The sequence below is a fragment of the Olea europaea genome, unplaced genomic scaffold, assembly GCF_002742605.1.
Source record: "Olea europaea var. sylvestris unplaced genomic scaffold, O_europaea_v1 scaffold196, whole genome shotgun sequence".
NCBI lineage: Eukaryota > Viridiplantae > Streptophyta > Magnoliopsida > Lamiales > Oleaceae > Olea > Olea europaea.
This window is the reverse complement of record NW_019237446.1, coordinates 674,498-687,869: the sequence shown is the minus strand read 5'-3', so window position 1 is coordinate 687,869 and position 13,372 is coordinate 674,498. Positions and strand designations below refer to the sequence as shown.

Below are 13,372 nucleotides of genomic sequence, written 5' to 3'. Positions count from 1 at the left end.
ACACCCCCCCCCCCCCCCCCTTCCCGGTTTTGGTGGTAATTATATGTAGTTGAGTTTAAAGGAAGTGTTTGGTTCCTTGAAGTTACTCTTAAAAGCAGCCAGAGGAAGGAGAGTATCACAATCTCAAATGTGACATTTAAGAGTGTATCCTGAAAGTGATAAAATTATAATCTCAATTATTATTAACTGGTTACCCATACATTCATTATGACAAATAACTTCTAATCAATTTGCAAGTACTATATCCATGGGATTTGAAAGGAAAAATTAGAGTGTAACTTCCTAACATTTCAATTAGAGTGGTCTTCAAAATTTCAAAATGAGGTTTGGTGGGAGTGAGCATTTTTTCCCAAAATCGATGGAATTGGACCAGAACCAAATAGAACCGGTCAATTCAATCTAGTTTCTTTACTAAATGGGTCGACTTTGGGATCGTGCATCTAGAACCGATCGGTTTCAATATGGTTTTCGGTATTATCTTGATAATCAATAGTGACAAATTTCTCTTTTTACTTGCATTAAGATATGCTAGATTTTTAAACACTAGACCCAAAATTATCTCACGTTAAAATTTCATTTTCCATACGCTTTTTCTTTTCTTTAATGGGTCATTATAATTAAAATTAAAATTAAAATAATTTTATAACTACTTTATAAATTCCAACCCAATAGAAAAAAAAAAAGTATTTTTAGTTCAATATTTCACGGGAATTCAAATTTCTCGTTGTTTTCAAAGTGATCGGCCATTAAGAATCAAGATCCTAGAGAATTATTAAAGATAATTAGGTTATTGTTAGATGGATTTTAGTAAAAATTAATTTTCGATCAAGATTTTACCATTTATGATGTGTTCCATAGTTTATTCCCCCTTTTTTTTCTCGCTTTTATGGGTTGATTTTGAGCTTTGAAGTGTTCCCCTTTTTTTTTTTTTTTTTTCGCTTTTATAAGTTGATTTTGAGCTTTGAAGTGAATTTTTGTTTGTTCCCTTGTTTAATTGGTTTTTTGTGTTATTATATTACAAGAATGACAAGTGATTTCATACTCTATTTTTACCTATTTTCAGTCTCACAAGTAGTTTCATATTTTATTTTTACAATTTTTTCAATATATAGACTCGGATCGGACCAAATGGAAACTAGTTGGTTAGGTTCAAATTCAATTCTATAGTTGGATATGGAACCAATGGTTTCATTTTAAATATTTGTATTGGTACTCGGTTCGATTCTCTTGAGAATTGAATCGAACTGAACCATGTGCACTCCTAGATTTTAGGCCCTAACTTATTTATGTATGTAAAGTTGAACTCAAAGTTATCAAAGATATATTCAAATTTGTGAATTTAGGCATTCACTTTTGAGTGTTAAAATTGCAGGTGAAAATTTTGGACAAAATTATTAAGTTATTAAACGTCCAGCTTTAAGTAAGGTGGAAGTTGCAATTTTAATTTTTACATAAGCTATATGGCCTAGACTTGGGATGACCCACCTAAGATCGAAACCAGCCTATGTGCACCACCGTCATGGCTTGGATTTTTTCGAGTTTATTTGTTTAACCTTATCATGAAGGCCGACCCAGTTACTCAGTTAGCATAGTTATTATAAGTTGAAAGAAATTAAAATAGTGCTCTCTATCACACAATATTCAACCTTTTCAGTTATAATAAATTTTATTTAAATCACATTACATTATCGAAAGATAAAATAAAAAATAAAAAAATGTTGTCTTTACACCAATTTATGTGACATTATGTGATATGTTCAATTAAAGATCAAATTGTGTAATTCAGTTAACTGTACATATTAGCACTTAGTGACACCTGGAATGATGTAATATCAGTAGTGCTAAATAACATTATTCTAAAAACAAACAATAAAAATGACGAGTTGGATCGACTCAATCTACAATATTGATTGGTGCATGGGCCGATTAGATCTTTAGTTTTGTGAGATGATCTAGGTCTAATCAAATCATATTGTGGACGAGTCGATTCCAATTTCCAATGAACCTAACTGTAGAGGGATTGTTCCAGTCTCCTCTGATAATTCCTATTCTCATCATGTAAAGATTTAGATCCACAAATTTAAATAGGTAAAGATGTATCAATTCCTGTTTGTTTTTCATTTTTTTCGAAATTCTTTTTTCTATATACTCATTTTCAATCACGCATTTACACAATAAAATATTACACACACACACACACACACACACACATATATATATATATATATATATATTCTAGACAATTTTTATTTTTATTTTTTTCAAAAAAAATGACCACCTGGCTCACTATAAAAGGTTGGAAGCACAATCTTAATTATTTCCATCGAGGGTTTAGTTGTAAGTTTTAAAATAACACCTTTTTCGTCATTGTTGAAAAGTTGAACCTTGAAAAAAAAATGGAGGTAAAGAGTCACGAGTCATAGTTAAATAAATAAACAAATAAAAGAAAAAAATTACAACAGTGCAAATCAAAACTAGTCTTACATTTTGTGTCAGTAACGATCATCAAAACAAATTTAGGATCTATTTGAGTCTATTTTTATATAGAATAATCTTTATAATAATGATTTTTTGAAGAATGTATAATTAAAAAATAAAAATAAAAAAATTTAAATTTAAGTATAATTTATAAAATTATTCTATTGTACCAAGCTTAATTAAAAAATAAATATAAGGAAAAATGAATTTTTATAGAGTGAAGCTCAAATAATGGCCTAATCATTAGCTGCTTTGCCAAGAAACATGTCCAGGTTCAATGTATACATACATGTGCATATATCCAAGAAAGGGTGAAAAGTAGATAATTTGTTCTGAGCGTCATGGGAGAAATTGATGAAGCCTTCATCCAATCAATTGAACACAGACCAAAATCCACCACAGTTGATGCTCAAGGCATCCCTGTAATCGATCTTTCTGCACTAAACTGTCAGCACTGCTCATCCAATTCCAGCAGTTCAGTGGAAGATCTTATTGTACAAGTAGGTGAAGCCTGTAAAAACTGGGGTTTCTTCCAGGTGATTAAAACCGAGGGTCTCGTGTATTCATTTGAATCTTAACAATTAATTTTTAGTTGAACGACACAATTTTATAAATGGGTGGCAGACTGGCAGCAAAACTTCGATTAATCTTTTGCCAGCCCAGATACCATGTTAACCACGTCATCTAAAAACGTTGATAAGGGTCAGTGTATTCATTTAAATCTTGTCTTTCGACGCAGGTGATTAATCATGGGGTTCCATCAAGCTGCAGGGAAAAGGTGGAGGTTGCTTCGAGGGCCTTTTTCCGGCAGCCATCGGAGGAGAAAAGGAAGGTTAGAAGAGATGAGACTAATTCAATGGGGTTTTATGATACTGAGCATACGAAAAATGTTAGGGATTGGAAACAGGTTTTTGATTTCACGGTGGAGAATCCGACCGTGGTACCAGCTTCTCATGAGCCTGATGATGTTCGGTTGCAGGAGATTGTCAATCGATGGCCTGATTATCCTCCTAATTTTAGGTAAATGGCATTTTAATATGGTAGTTAAATTTTTTATGATGAACTGAATAATTTTCTGTTTTATCCCGGTATAATATTCGGCTAGAGGAGGATCTCGATAAGGGTATAATTTCTTTGCATAGATGATAAAGAATGAAAAACTTTAACAATATCCCAAGCAGACGTTAAAAACTTATGCATTGTCATGTCCAATGCTGCATATCAAACAGCCGTATAGGTTATTCAAGAATGATGTTTTTCCATTCTGCAAATTAAGACATTCTGAGCAGAGCACAACAATGAAATTTATTCCATACCGATGGCAAGATTTGGCTCAAATATGAGTAAGGGATTTTTCTTCAACTCTTGATCAGGGGGGCCTGTGAAGAATACACCAGAGAAATCGAAAAACTAGCTTATAAGTTGCTGGAGTTGATATCCTTGAGCCTGGGGTTGCCAGCAGAGAAACTTAATGGCTTCTTCAAAAACCAAACAAGTTTTATGAGACTCAACTACTATCCTGTATGCCCCTTTCCTCACCTAGCCCTCGGCGTGGGTCGACACAAGGATTCCGGGGCATTAACTGTCCTTTCTCAAGATGATGTTGGGGGACTAGAAGTGAAGAGGAAAACAGATGGAGAATGGGTTCTAGTTAGACCAACCCCAAATGCTTATATTATCAATGTTGGAGATGTGATTCAGGTATGTAGATCGACCCTTTTATTTGATACGATCATTGATCATCAACTGATAGGAAAACTGGTAAAATTGGGTACTATTAGTCTTCATGATGAGTACGGACATGATTTTGACCATATTAACATTGATTGAACGTATCGTGAAATGTTTTTTAAGGGAACTATCCCGAGCCAACTGGCATTGTGATTTAGATTCTTTCGGACAGGAAGATAATTCTTATATCTAAACTGTTGCTCGGGTTGAACGGTTGAACCAGTTTAGTGGTTAGCTCAATGTGATGTGTATAAATGCATATTTATACAACTAAAATGATGCTAGTGTCAAAACGTGCCAGGCTGCACGGCCTAGCCGGACTCTGGTTGTGCCTTCGCTGTCTGCATGGTCCTATATTTAAAGAAAAAGACTAACAGCCTAAATAAAAAAAGGGCAGTGTCGATCACTCCTCTAGCTGGTCCAAATTCGGATAAAGGTAGAAAGTCACGACCATAGTTATTAAAATCGGACCAAACTAGCCGGTTTAGCAAGGGAACTGGTGAACCAAACAGTGATCTGGTCCGGTTAGCAATAATTGATACAATTACGAATGAAACGGTCAAGAACCATAAAAACTGGTTCATTACTGCCTTAAGCCGGCGGTTTTCGGAGGAAATTGGAGCTGGTCCAGATTGAACCGGTTTTTATCGCACATGTAGAATCCTTGCTATTATTGTGAGTGAAATATATATATACGAAAATGATCTCCTAAGCACTTGTCCTTAGCCTATATTAAGCACCGGTGACATGACACGACACGACATTTAATTGGTGAATAAGTTAATGGTAAGTCTCATGTATTTAATGATTCACTAATTGAATGATGTGTCATGTCATCGGTACAGGTACTTAACATAAGTTAAGCATCGGTGTTTAGGAGACTATTCCTATACATATATATAATTTGCTATAAAAATTAAAAATAAGATCTAGCAATGACCCATCGATCGAACCATTGACCCACCAATTGAACCCCGAACATGGTGACCAGATGATTTTTTTGAGTCGAGGACCGGTTGGGTTTGATAAGTATGGTCATGACGGGTTAATGATAAACGAATGCATATGTTTTCCTGCAGGTTTGGAGCAATGACAAGTATGAGAGTGTGGAACACAGAGTGATGGTGAACTCTGAGAGGGAGAGATTTTCCATCCCATTCTTCTTTAACCCATCTCATACAGTCATGGTGGAACCTTTGAAGGAGTTGACAAGCAAACAAAACCCTGCAAGATATAAGCCATACAACTGGGGAAAGTTTCATACCACCAGGAACATCAGTAACTTCAAGAAGCTCGATGTGGAAAATATTCAGATTCATCATTTCAGAATATGAAACAGAAGAAATTAATTATTTTGTATACCCCAAAAAATGCTGGAATTGAGGAGGCAAACGCATTATGGTAATTTGTCTTTAGGCTTGTTAATCCATCATACTGTCGTAGATTTACCAACGATCTAGTCATTTGGGATATCTTACTAGATCTAGCAATGAACTGCCTCGAGTTATAAAAATGCATGTACGCAAACTCTAAATAGACATCATCATTTATTCAGATTTACTGTGATATAAGTAGCTAGATTATATTTTTCGGTATTGTCGCTTTATATTAATATTTCATCTATGATTTTTACTTCACAGTCGATATCTGATTTTATACTGTTGAACTGCAAAGTATCGTTTTAGAGACCCTTGTGTATGAGGGTACTCCTAGGTACTTGCATAGGTCTACAGTAAGAGGAATTTGACATCTAGCACTAATCTTCTGAGTTGTAAGCTTGTAAAAGTTGGGTTGAAACAAACAATTTGTAAGCTCGTAAAAGTTGGGTTGAAACAAACAATTTTTCTAAATATAAAACAAACAGGAAAAGGGACAAAAGATCCCTTGTCCCATGCCCTTGCGAGGTGTGAAACATCCAGTAGCTTCCCATTCCATATAACTGAAAGCCTTGTGGTAGGGACACATTCCATTATCATGGAAATTAAATTTTGAGGTAGGCCAATTTCCATAGCAATTTAAATATCCATTTCGAATTGTGATCTCATTTCTGTGAAATATATACACAGTAAAAAAAGTATAATTATTTTTGAACTTCCTATATAGAGACCATAATTTCGTATATTTTTAATGCTTTTCTTATTAGGTAAATTTGAATTTTGACAGCATGAAGAGCTTGACAATTCTAGCATGACAAGGTCACTCGTACATCTCATTTGAATTGAGATTCAAAATTTATTGAGAAATAAGGCTTAAAGTAGGTTTGGCTGCACCACTTTCAGTCTCCATCCATGTTCGAGAAGTTAGGGTCCGTTTTATAATACCCAATTCCATTAAAAATGTCACATCCGACGAATTCATTTTCTACTTTGGCTATTTGATACGAAAGTGGAATTGGAGTTCGAATTTCAAGGTACAAACACTTAAAGTATATTTTTGGCCAATTCCATAGAAATCGAATTCTTATGATTTTGGGGTTTTTTCTTTCCCAACTTACATGGAATTAATTTGCCTTTTTCACATTTACAATCGAACGGACCCTAAATTTTTTCAGAAGTAATTCAAAAAGAGAACTTATTTATTTGAAAACTGTCTTTATAAACAAGGATGAGTAATGTTATGGAACCCATTGGGGTTACAATCCCTAGTCTATGTGACATTAGATGATAAGCTAAATAAAATATGAAATTAAATAAAGAATAATGCTATTCGCAGTGAAGACTACCGACAGTCGCTCTATATAACGTATACTTAACAGTTTCTTATTTGATGTATAATTCAAAAAATAACTACCATATCTATGTATCAAATAACAAATTACCAAGTATATGCCACATAGGGCGACTACTGGTAGTTTTCAATACGAATAACATTACTCTTAAATAAATCATTCAATTCTACTTATCATTTAAATCTGTTGATAAGTTTACCTGTTTTCGAGGTATCTATTCTTACTAGAATACCTTGTTTTGACCGTATCACTTCTGTTTTTTCTTCTTTCGCATAGGGTTTACCTCCTATTAATGAATCATAAGTATTTATCTATAATATATTAAAAAAAAAAAAAGATTAAAGCCCGCGATAGCAACGAAATCAGGGAAAGTATACAGAAAAGATAGTTCTTTTTTATTATATTAGTATTTCCTATTATATTCCACAATTGCCGCGAGCAAACATATTAATGACAAAGAATGCATTTTTGTTATGCTCCCACCTTAACATCATCTAAGTTGGAGTTGTAAACCCAGTAAAGCCAAATAGAATTACTCAACAAGTATACTAGGAAAAATGCATACCCATACATCACCTTATTATGAGCCATTTGGCATGACTATTAAAAAATCAAAAGTCATTTTAAAAACGAAGCTAATTTTTAATATATTTACATAATTTTTTAGAAGATTGTAATGTCCCAAAAATTCATAAAATAGAATTTAAGTTATGTGTGTTATATTTTAATATTTTGAAAAGTTAGGGACTAAAATGATATATAGCAAATTTCAATTTCATTTAGGTTAAAATGTAGATAGTGGCGGAACAATAATTAGTATATGAATATTGGGTTCGTTGGATAGATCATAGTAAATCATGCACGTTAGATTCGAGAAAAAGTTGATTCAGATAAGCTAAGTTTAAGATATTGACGTTTAAAGAAATTGAAATTTTATAATATTTTATTTACTTTAACTAGTTTTTGTCATTTACCCGTCAACTTGATTTCTTGTTAGAAACATCCTAACCACTAATAAACTAACCCAAATTTATACACTCTTAACTCCCTAGCTCCAACCACGTTTTCACGTACAGAAGAAAATGGTAACTGCCTTCCTATTTTATTGTGATAAGTTTAAAAGGTAGTCATGATCTTATCACTTAAGACCTTGTGGCACGCATTTCCACCATCCTACAATTCTATTTGCACCAAAATTCATCACAGATATACGCATACACTCACGCGCATGACAAATTCAAAAAAGGATATTTATTTCCAACATAAATAAACACAGAAAGAGTTCCATAATTTTACCACAAAAATATATACATAAGCATTATGTAGAAGACAATGTCAATTTTTTAAAAGGCAACCAAGAAAATTAGAAGATTTGAAACGTAATTTTTGGACTTCATCTTTCAAGAATTTATTCAATCTTACGAGGTGGGATATTGAGGTGCAGTGTTTTTTTTTTTTTTAATCCCCGTTTAAATTTTTTTTTATGCTGATGATTTTTATACTTATGAAAGTTAATGTTATGATATGATATGATATGCTATGATATGAATGATATGGCTATTCCGATACAAAAATATGATACGAGACAGATTTAAAGATATGAAATGATATGATTTTCTGATCCATGCTTTAAAATTATTATACGGGATCGCACAATTGATTTTTATATCCTATTGAGTATTTCCATATACTCACCTTTTTCCCTACTCCTCACAGGTTAGATTGGGTCGTTGGTCGGTAGATGACGAGTTGCTGTCGTTGAGCCAAGATTATGTAATGTGACCAAAGATATTAATTTCAACTTTTGTTTTAATTTAATTATTATGTGGATATGTGATTTAGGATTTGGGACAAAGTTTATTTGATTATGTTTTTTATGATTTATTTTAATTATTTTATATTAGTGGAACCAAAACTTTATTCACAATTAATTATTCAGAATAAAACGTAATAGGGTGTATTTGATCTTATCACATGAATTGAGATTTTTGGTAGCGGGGGAATTGGGGCCACTGGAAGTCTAAATTGACAGTGAAATGCCTTACCAAGTTGTTACACAGAGAAAATTAACGACAAGTTGACGAAAGTTCCTTTTAGTAATTTATTTGTGCTAGCGAGTTTCCATATATTTACATTAACATAACAAATTTGATGTTGCGATAATAAACCGAGAGAATAAGTATTATACATATTCGAATTTGTTTTATGAATCTTTAATTGGTTGGTTATAGACTTTAGGTCGTGTTTAATTATGTTTTAATTCATAAATTTTAGATATAAATTTAATTGTATCTTTCTAAATATATAAGAATAAAATATGACGTAGATACATCCTTGTTCTCTCCTTTTATTATTAAGGGGTATTAAATTTTTACTTCGAGTAAGCCATCTTAAAAAAATTAATTGATAACTAGTTAATTGTCACGTTAAAAAAGAAATTTTTGGCTGCGATTCGAATTTATAAAAGTTGGGTCTTTACTTTATTTTTTAGAAGAGCTTTTGTAGAAAGCTGACCTGATATAACTTACTCAAAATGCTCTTCTACAAATAGCATAAGCAAAATCGAGAGTCCAGTCAAACGGACTTCAAAATCAATTAGAAAGGCAAAGAAATATGGATTATTCTCTTTGTACCGAGGGGTGTTTACCGAAGCGTTTACCCCCCCTCTCACAAACACGCAGGCCCCACGTGTATTTAATAATTTCGAGCCGTGGTCCCCACCTTGATGATGTGAGCAGGGTGTAAACGGTCAGGTAAATCATTATGTACGTGTAGCACGGTCCAAAAAATATATCCTATTGTGGCATTATTTCATGTACCAAGTTACAAATATGTCAGAACAAATAATTTACTTATTCAGAAGATCAGAAAAATAAGTTCTCAATGTAAATTGTTTACTAGCATAAAGAAAAAACTATTTGTTTTGTCAAGGGCAAAATTTTGAAACTGAAGCATGCTCACGCAGATAAATATAGAAATTCTTTAACCTAATGGATACATGCAATTGAACAAATGACATACTGACATGTACAGGCGAGAGTGAGAAGGCAGGCACGATGCATCAACGACTATTATCAAGTTGCAGCATAAGCCGGCAGCAGGCCTACTCCCTCTAGCAAAGAGTAATTAGCAAACTGATCTGACACAATTACCCCTCTTTGCCCTGGCAATTCTATGCTTTCTGATCTACTGATCATGATTATCACTGTTTATAAAAGTCTTTATTTTGACCACTGACAATGCAAGTTTCATCGCTTGAATACATCTGAACTGAAGATCCATTCGCATGTTGCAAACCTTGAGGGGTTGTGGTTGCTAGAATTTAATTGAATTCATCAATCTCCAACTGCTGCTGTACATGCATCAGGGAATGGCTCTCTAGCATCTTATTCAACCCAAGGCCTTGTGACGAACAACGATATCTCCAGAAGTATTATGCTCAACGCCTACAGTTTTTGCGTTATCCAACGAAGCAACATCAACAGTCGTGTTAGTGTCTTCATTACTTGGATCCACTTTTTTAGCCCCTTCAACAACATTCAAGCCTTCAGCAAAATCCATCTGCACTGGAGCAACAGACTTCGATACAGATGGAGTACTGTCAATTTCAAAATCAGCATTCAGTATGCAACTTGATGAAGCTAGTCCATTGGACGTGCCCGCATTTACATTTCGCAAGTCTATAGCTCCATTTTCTTTACTGTCACCCGATGCTTCAGTTATATCAGCAAGTGATGAATGAACTGGACTTAATGCTGAAGGAGAAGTATTGGTCATTTTGGGTTCAGCATTCAATGTATCAGAATTGACAGGCAGAACTGTGCCACCTTTTGATTCATCAAGCTGACGGATATTGGCACATCGATCTAGGAACTTGTTTGTTGATAAAGAGTCATCAATAGACAGTGGCTCCAACTCCATCACACTAGCAAAATTATTTTTGTCCAAGGTATCATCTTCAGAACCATCTGGATTGCTGAATGCATCAGCACCCGTAGAAGGAAGGTTCTCTACTTCTAAGCCAGCAACCCCAAGAATGTATCCATTCTGACTGACGAGAGCAGTTGATTCATCCCGATCAATAATTAATTGAGGCACTGAAGTACAATTGGACGATGAATGAACTTCCACCCCAGCATCGACATTTTCTCTGGTCACATGATGCAACAGATCACTGCCCATATCGTTAGAGAGTGAACGCTTGCGCTTCAGTGCAGAGCCATTCTCATTGTGAGCTGATACAGTCCCATTAAGATAGAGGTCCTTGTGTACTAGTTCTCTATCTTGGCTGTCCATGATTGGCTTAGAGATCTGCTGCTCGATAGGATTTACTTTGAACTGGTAGCTTTCAGGACCAATTTGTGCATTCAACTGCATCTGTACCCAAACTGCTAGAGAAACAGAATGATCACGAATCAAAGAATCAAAAGGTGAGCAGCGTAGCATATTAATCAAAGCTTGGTTATACTGAAACATGCTGATAGACGGTGTAATAGTCCCTTTATCACGGCAAAATTTAATGGTTTTGAAAATGTGCTCACACAAGTTCCCCATTTTTGCCCAACTACAATCACAAAATGCATATTCTGAACCAGGATTCCATACTATATGAGTTGTATCTTGATCTTCCTGGTCAATAACCTTGGCACATTTACCTTCCATGATAACATTAGGATCTGGGATCTTCAATGATTTACGCCACGCTGTTAAGCCACTCATCCATTCATCCTTCCAATATCGTGCAAAATCATCCTTGCCTGAGTACTCATCAAGCCAGAAGTACGAGTGCACTTTGGTACCCAGCTTATTAACCAGCCAATCAGAACGTTGGTATTCGCTTTGGTCCTTCTCATTCAACAACCTAAGCTTCATTTGGTTGTGATAAAACTCCATTGCTGCACAGGTTTCTAGGCTGGCAAGAGGAAGAGTTTTAAGTGCACTTTCCCACATACCTGATCATTAGAGTCCTGTTAGGAAAAAAATAGAAATGTACTTGAAAGAGATAAGAGAAATTTAGCTCTCATTGTGCAAATTAAATCTTTATTACATTGAATTAAGTTGATTTTTCCAACAATGATAACTGTGTGCTTAATATTTGAAGCAACTTACAAAAATATAGGAGATGATAGTCAGCATAACAAAAATTTAACCAAGTATGTGGTTTGCCATCAAGTGAAATAAAAACTTCACCAGTTTCAGCAAAAGGCAAAAGCTACAGGAGATGTACTTAATGCATCTCAAGTATGACGATGCATGTGGTAATTCTCATTTTAGTGAGTATATCTTACCTAGTCTTGGATACCAATTTGCCTTGTAGTAGTCCATGAAATCAGCTGCATCTGCAAAATCTTCCATAATATCTTTAAACAAATTGGCAGTGCCAGATCCTTTGCAAATTTTGTTTACTGATAGACCAAGCCTCTTCGCTATTTCAGCACACACCTCCATTTCTGAGCATCTCTTTAACAAGTTTTTATGCCATGCATGACGAACCCGCCAAAAGCATATCAATACAGAGCATTCAAAGACTTCCCTGAATAACATGCAAAAAAGAAGAGACTCTAGAATTCATTCAAGTGATATTCAACAAACCATTTTTGCACAAAGCAAAATAAAGGTGAAGAGAACATAACAATCCCAAAGTTCCATTACTTTAACAGGATAATAAAATTCCAACAAGTCAGCAAAAGAGATTGAGCTAGTTGTTGATCACTTTTCAGATCTAAAAAGTACTATTTCTAATATAGTATTGTAGTCGCATAACAAATGCAACATTTATTTAATCATGTTTTCAAGTTTGAACGATGGTTTTAATTTTTCTACATACGGAACCCTATATGCAGCAACACAATGACCAATTTAACTTATAAAATTCCCAACCTGCAAAAAGAAAAAGGACTGAGAAAGAATAACATACAAAGAAAGAAAGATAAGGCTAACAAGAACGAAGAAGATCATTGAGCAAACTTTAACTCTATTACAAGCCAAAATAAATATAAGACTTTTCCAAAACAAATAAACACTGTAAACCATCCACATCAACTAACTTCAGATGCAGACCCTAGGAGCAAACCTGATTGCTAGGACATCAGCCAAAGGGTCATCCACAATAAACCCAGCCAACTTCCATGTAGGATCTTTTGCACGAACTCTATTGTGAAGTGCCCTCATCCATCTATGCATTTCTCCTCTTGCAAATCTAGGAGATATTATCCAAGCTACAGGGATAGCCTTGTTGTCTGAGTTGAACACAACAAGACTGTGAATTGGATACTGGATATAATTGCAACAGAATAGTGAAGTAAGATTTAAGAAATTAAGTGCTTTATGTAATTGATGAGTGAAAAACAATTTTAAGAAAAATGGAGCAAACCTTCAGCTTATTTGACCCAAACTTTGAATCAGATGCCAAGAGTCTGCGATTTCCAAACCGGA

General features: G+C 34.3%; 2 protein-coding genes across 2 annotated transcripts; one reads left to right on the top strand and one right to left on the bottom strand.

Annotated features, from left to right (window-relative positions):
• The first annotated feature begins 2,717 nt into the window (after positions 1 to 2,717).
• LOC111379269 (protein DMR6-LIKE OXYGENASE 2-like) lies at positions 2,718 to 5,804 on the top strand. The gene is made up of 4 exons (XM_023002627.1): positions 2,718 to 3,014; positions 3,218 to 3,498; positions 3,852 to 4,179; positions 5,289 to 5,804. Exons 1-4 carry the CDS (start codon positions 2,820 to 2,822, stop codon positions 5,541 to 5,543), a joined length of 1,059 nt encoding a protein of 352 aa, XP_022858395.1. The 5' UTR covers positions 2,718 to 2,819; the 3' UTR covers positions 5,544 to 5,804.
• A 3,965-nt stretch (positions 5,805 to 9,769) lies between these two features.
• Positions 9,770 to 13,367, bottom strand: LOC111379268 (the record flags this gene model as incomplete). The annotated part of the gene is made up of 4 exons (XM_023002626.1): positions 9,770 to 11,889; positions 12,226 to 12,470; positions 13,011 to 13,210; positions 13,311 to 13,367. Coding segments are annotated over 4 exons (2,064 nt in total), but the record flags the coding sequence as incomplete, so codon positions are not given.
• Between the last annotated feature and the right edge of the window lie 5 nt (positions 13,368 to 13,372).

Coding starts and splice junctions, on each gene's coding strand:
- LOC111379269 (XM_023002627.1), top strand. CDS start 2,820: ATGGGAGAAATTGATGAAGCCTTCATCCAATCAATTGAACACAGACCA. Junction 3,015..3,217: donor AAAACTGGGGTTTCTTCCAG/GTGATTAAAACC, acceptor CTTTCGACGCAG/GTGATTAATCATGGGGTTCC. Junction 4,180..5,288: donor ATGTTGGAGATGTGATTCAG/GTATGTAGATCG, acceptor GTTTTCCTGCAG/GTTTGGAGCAATGACAAGTA.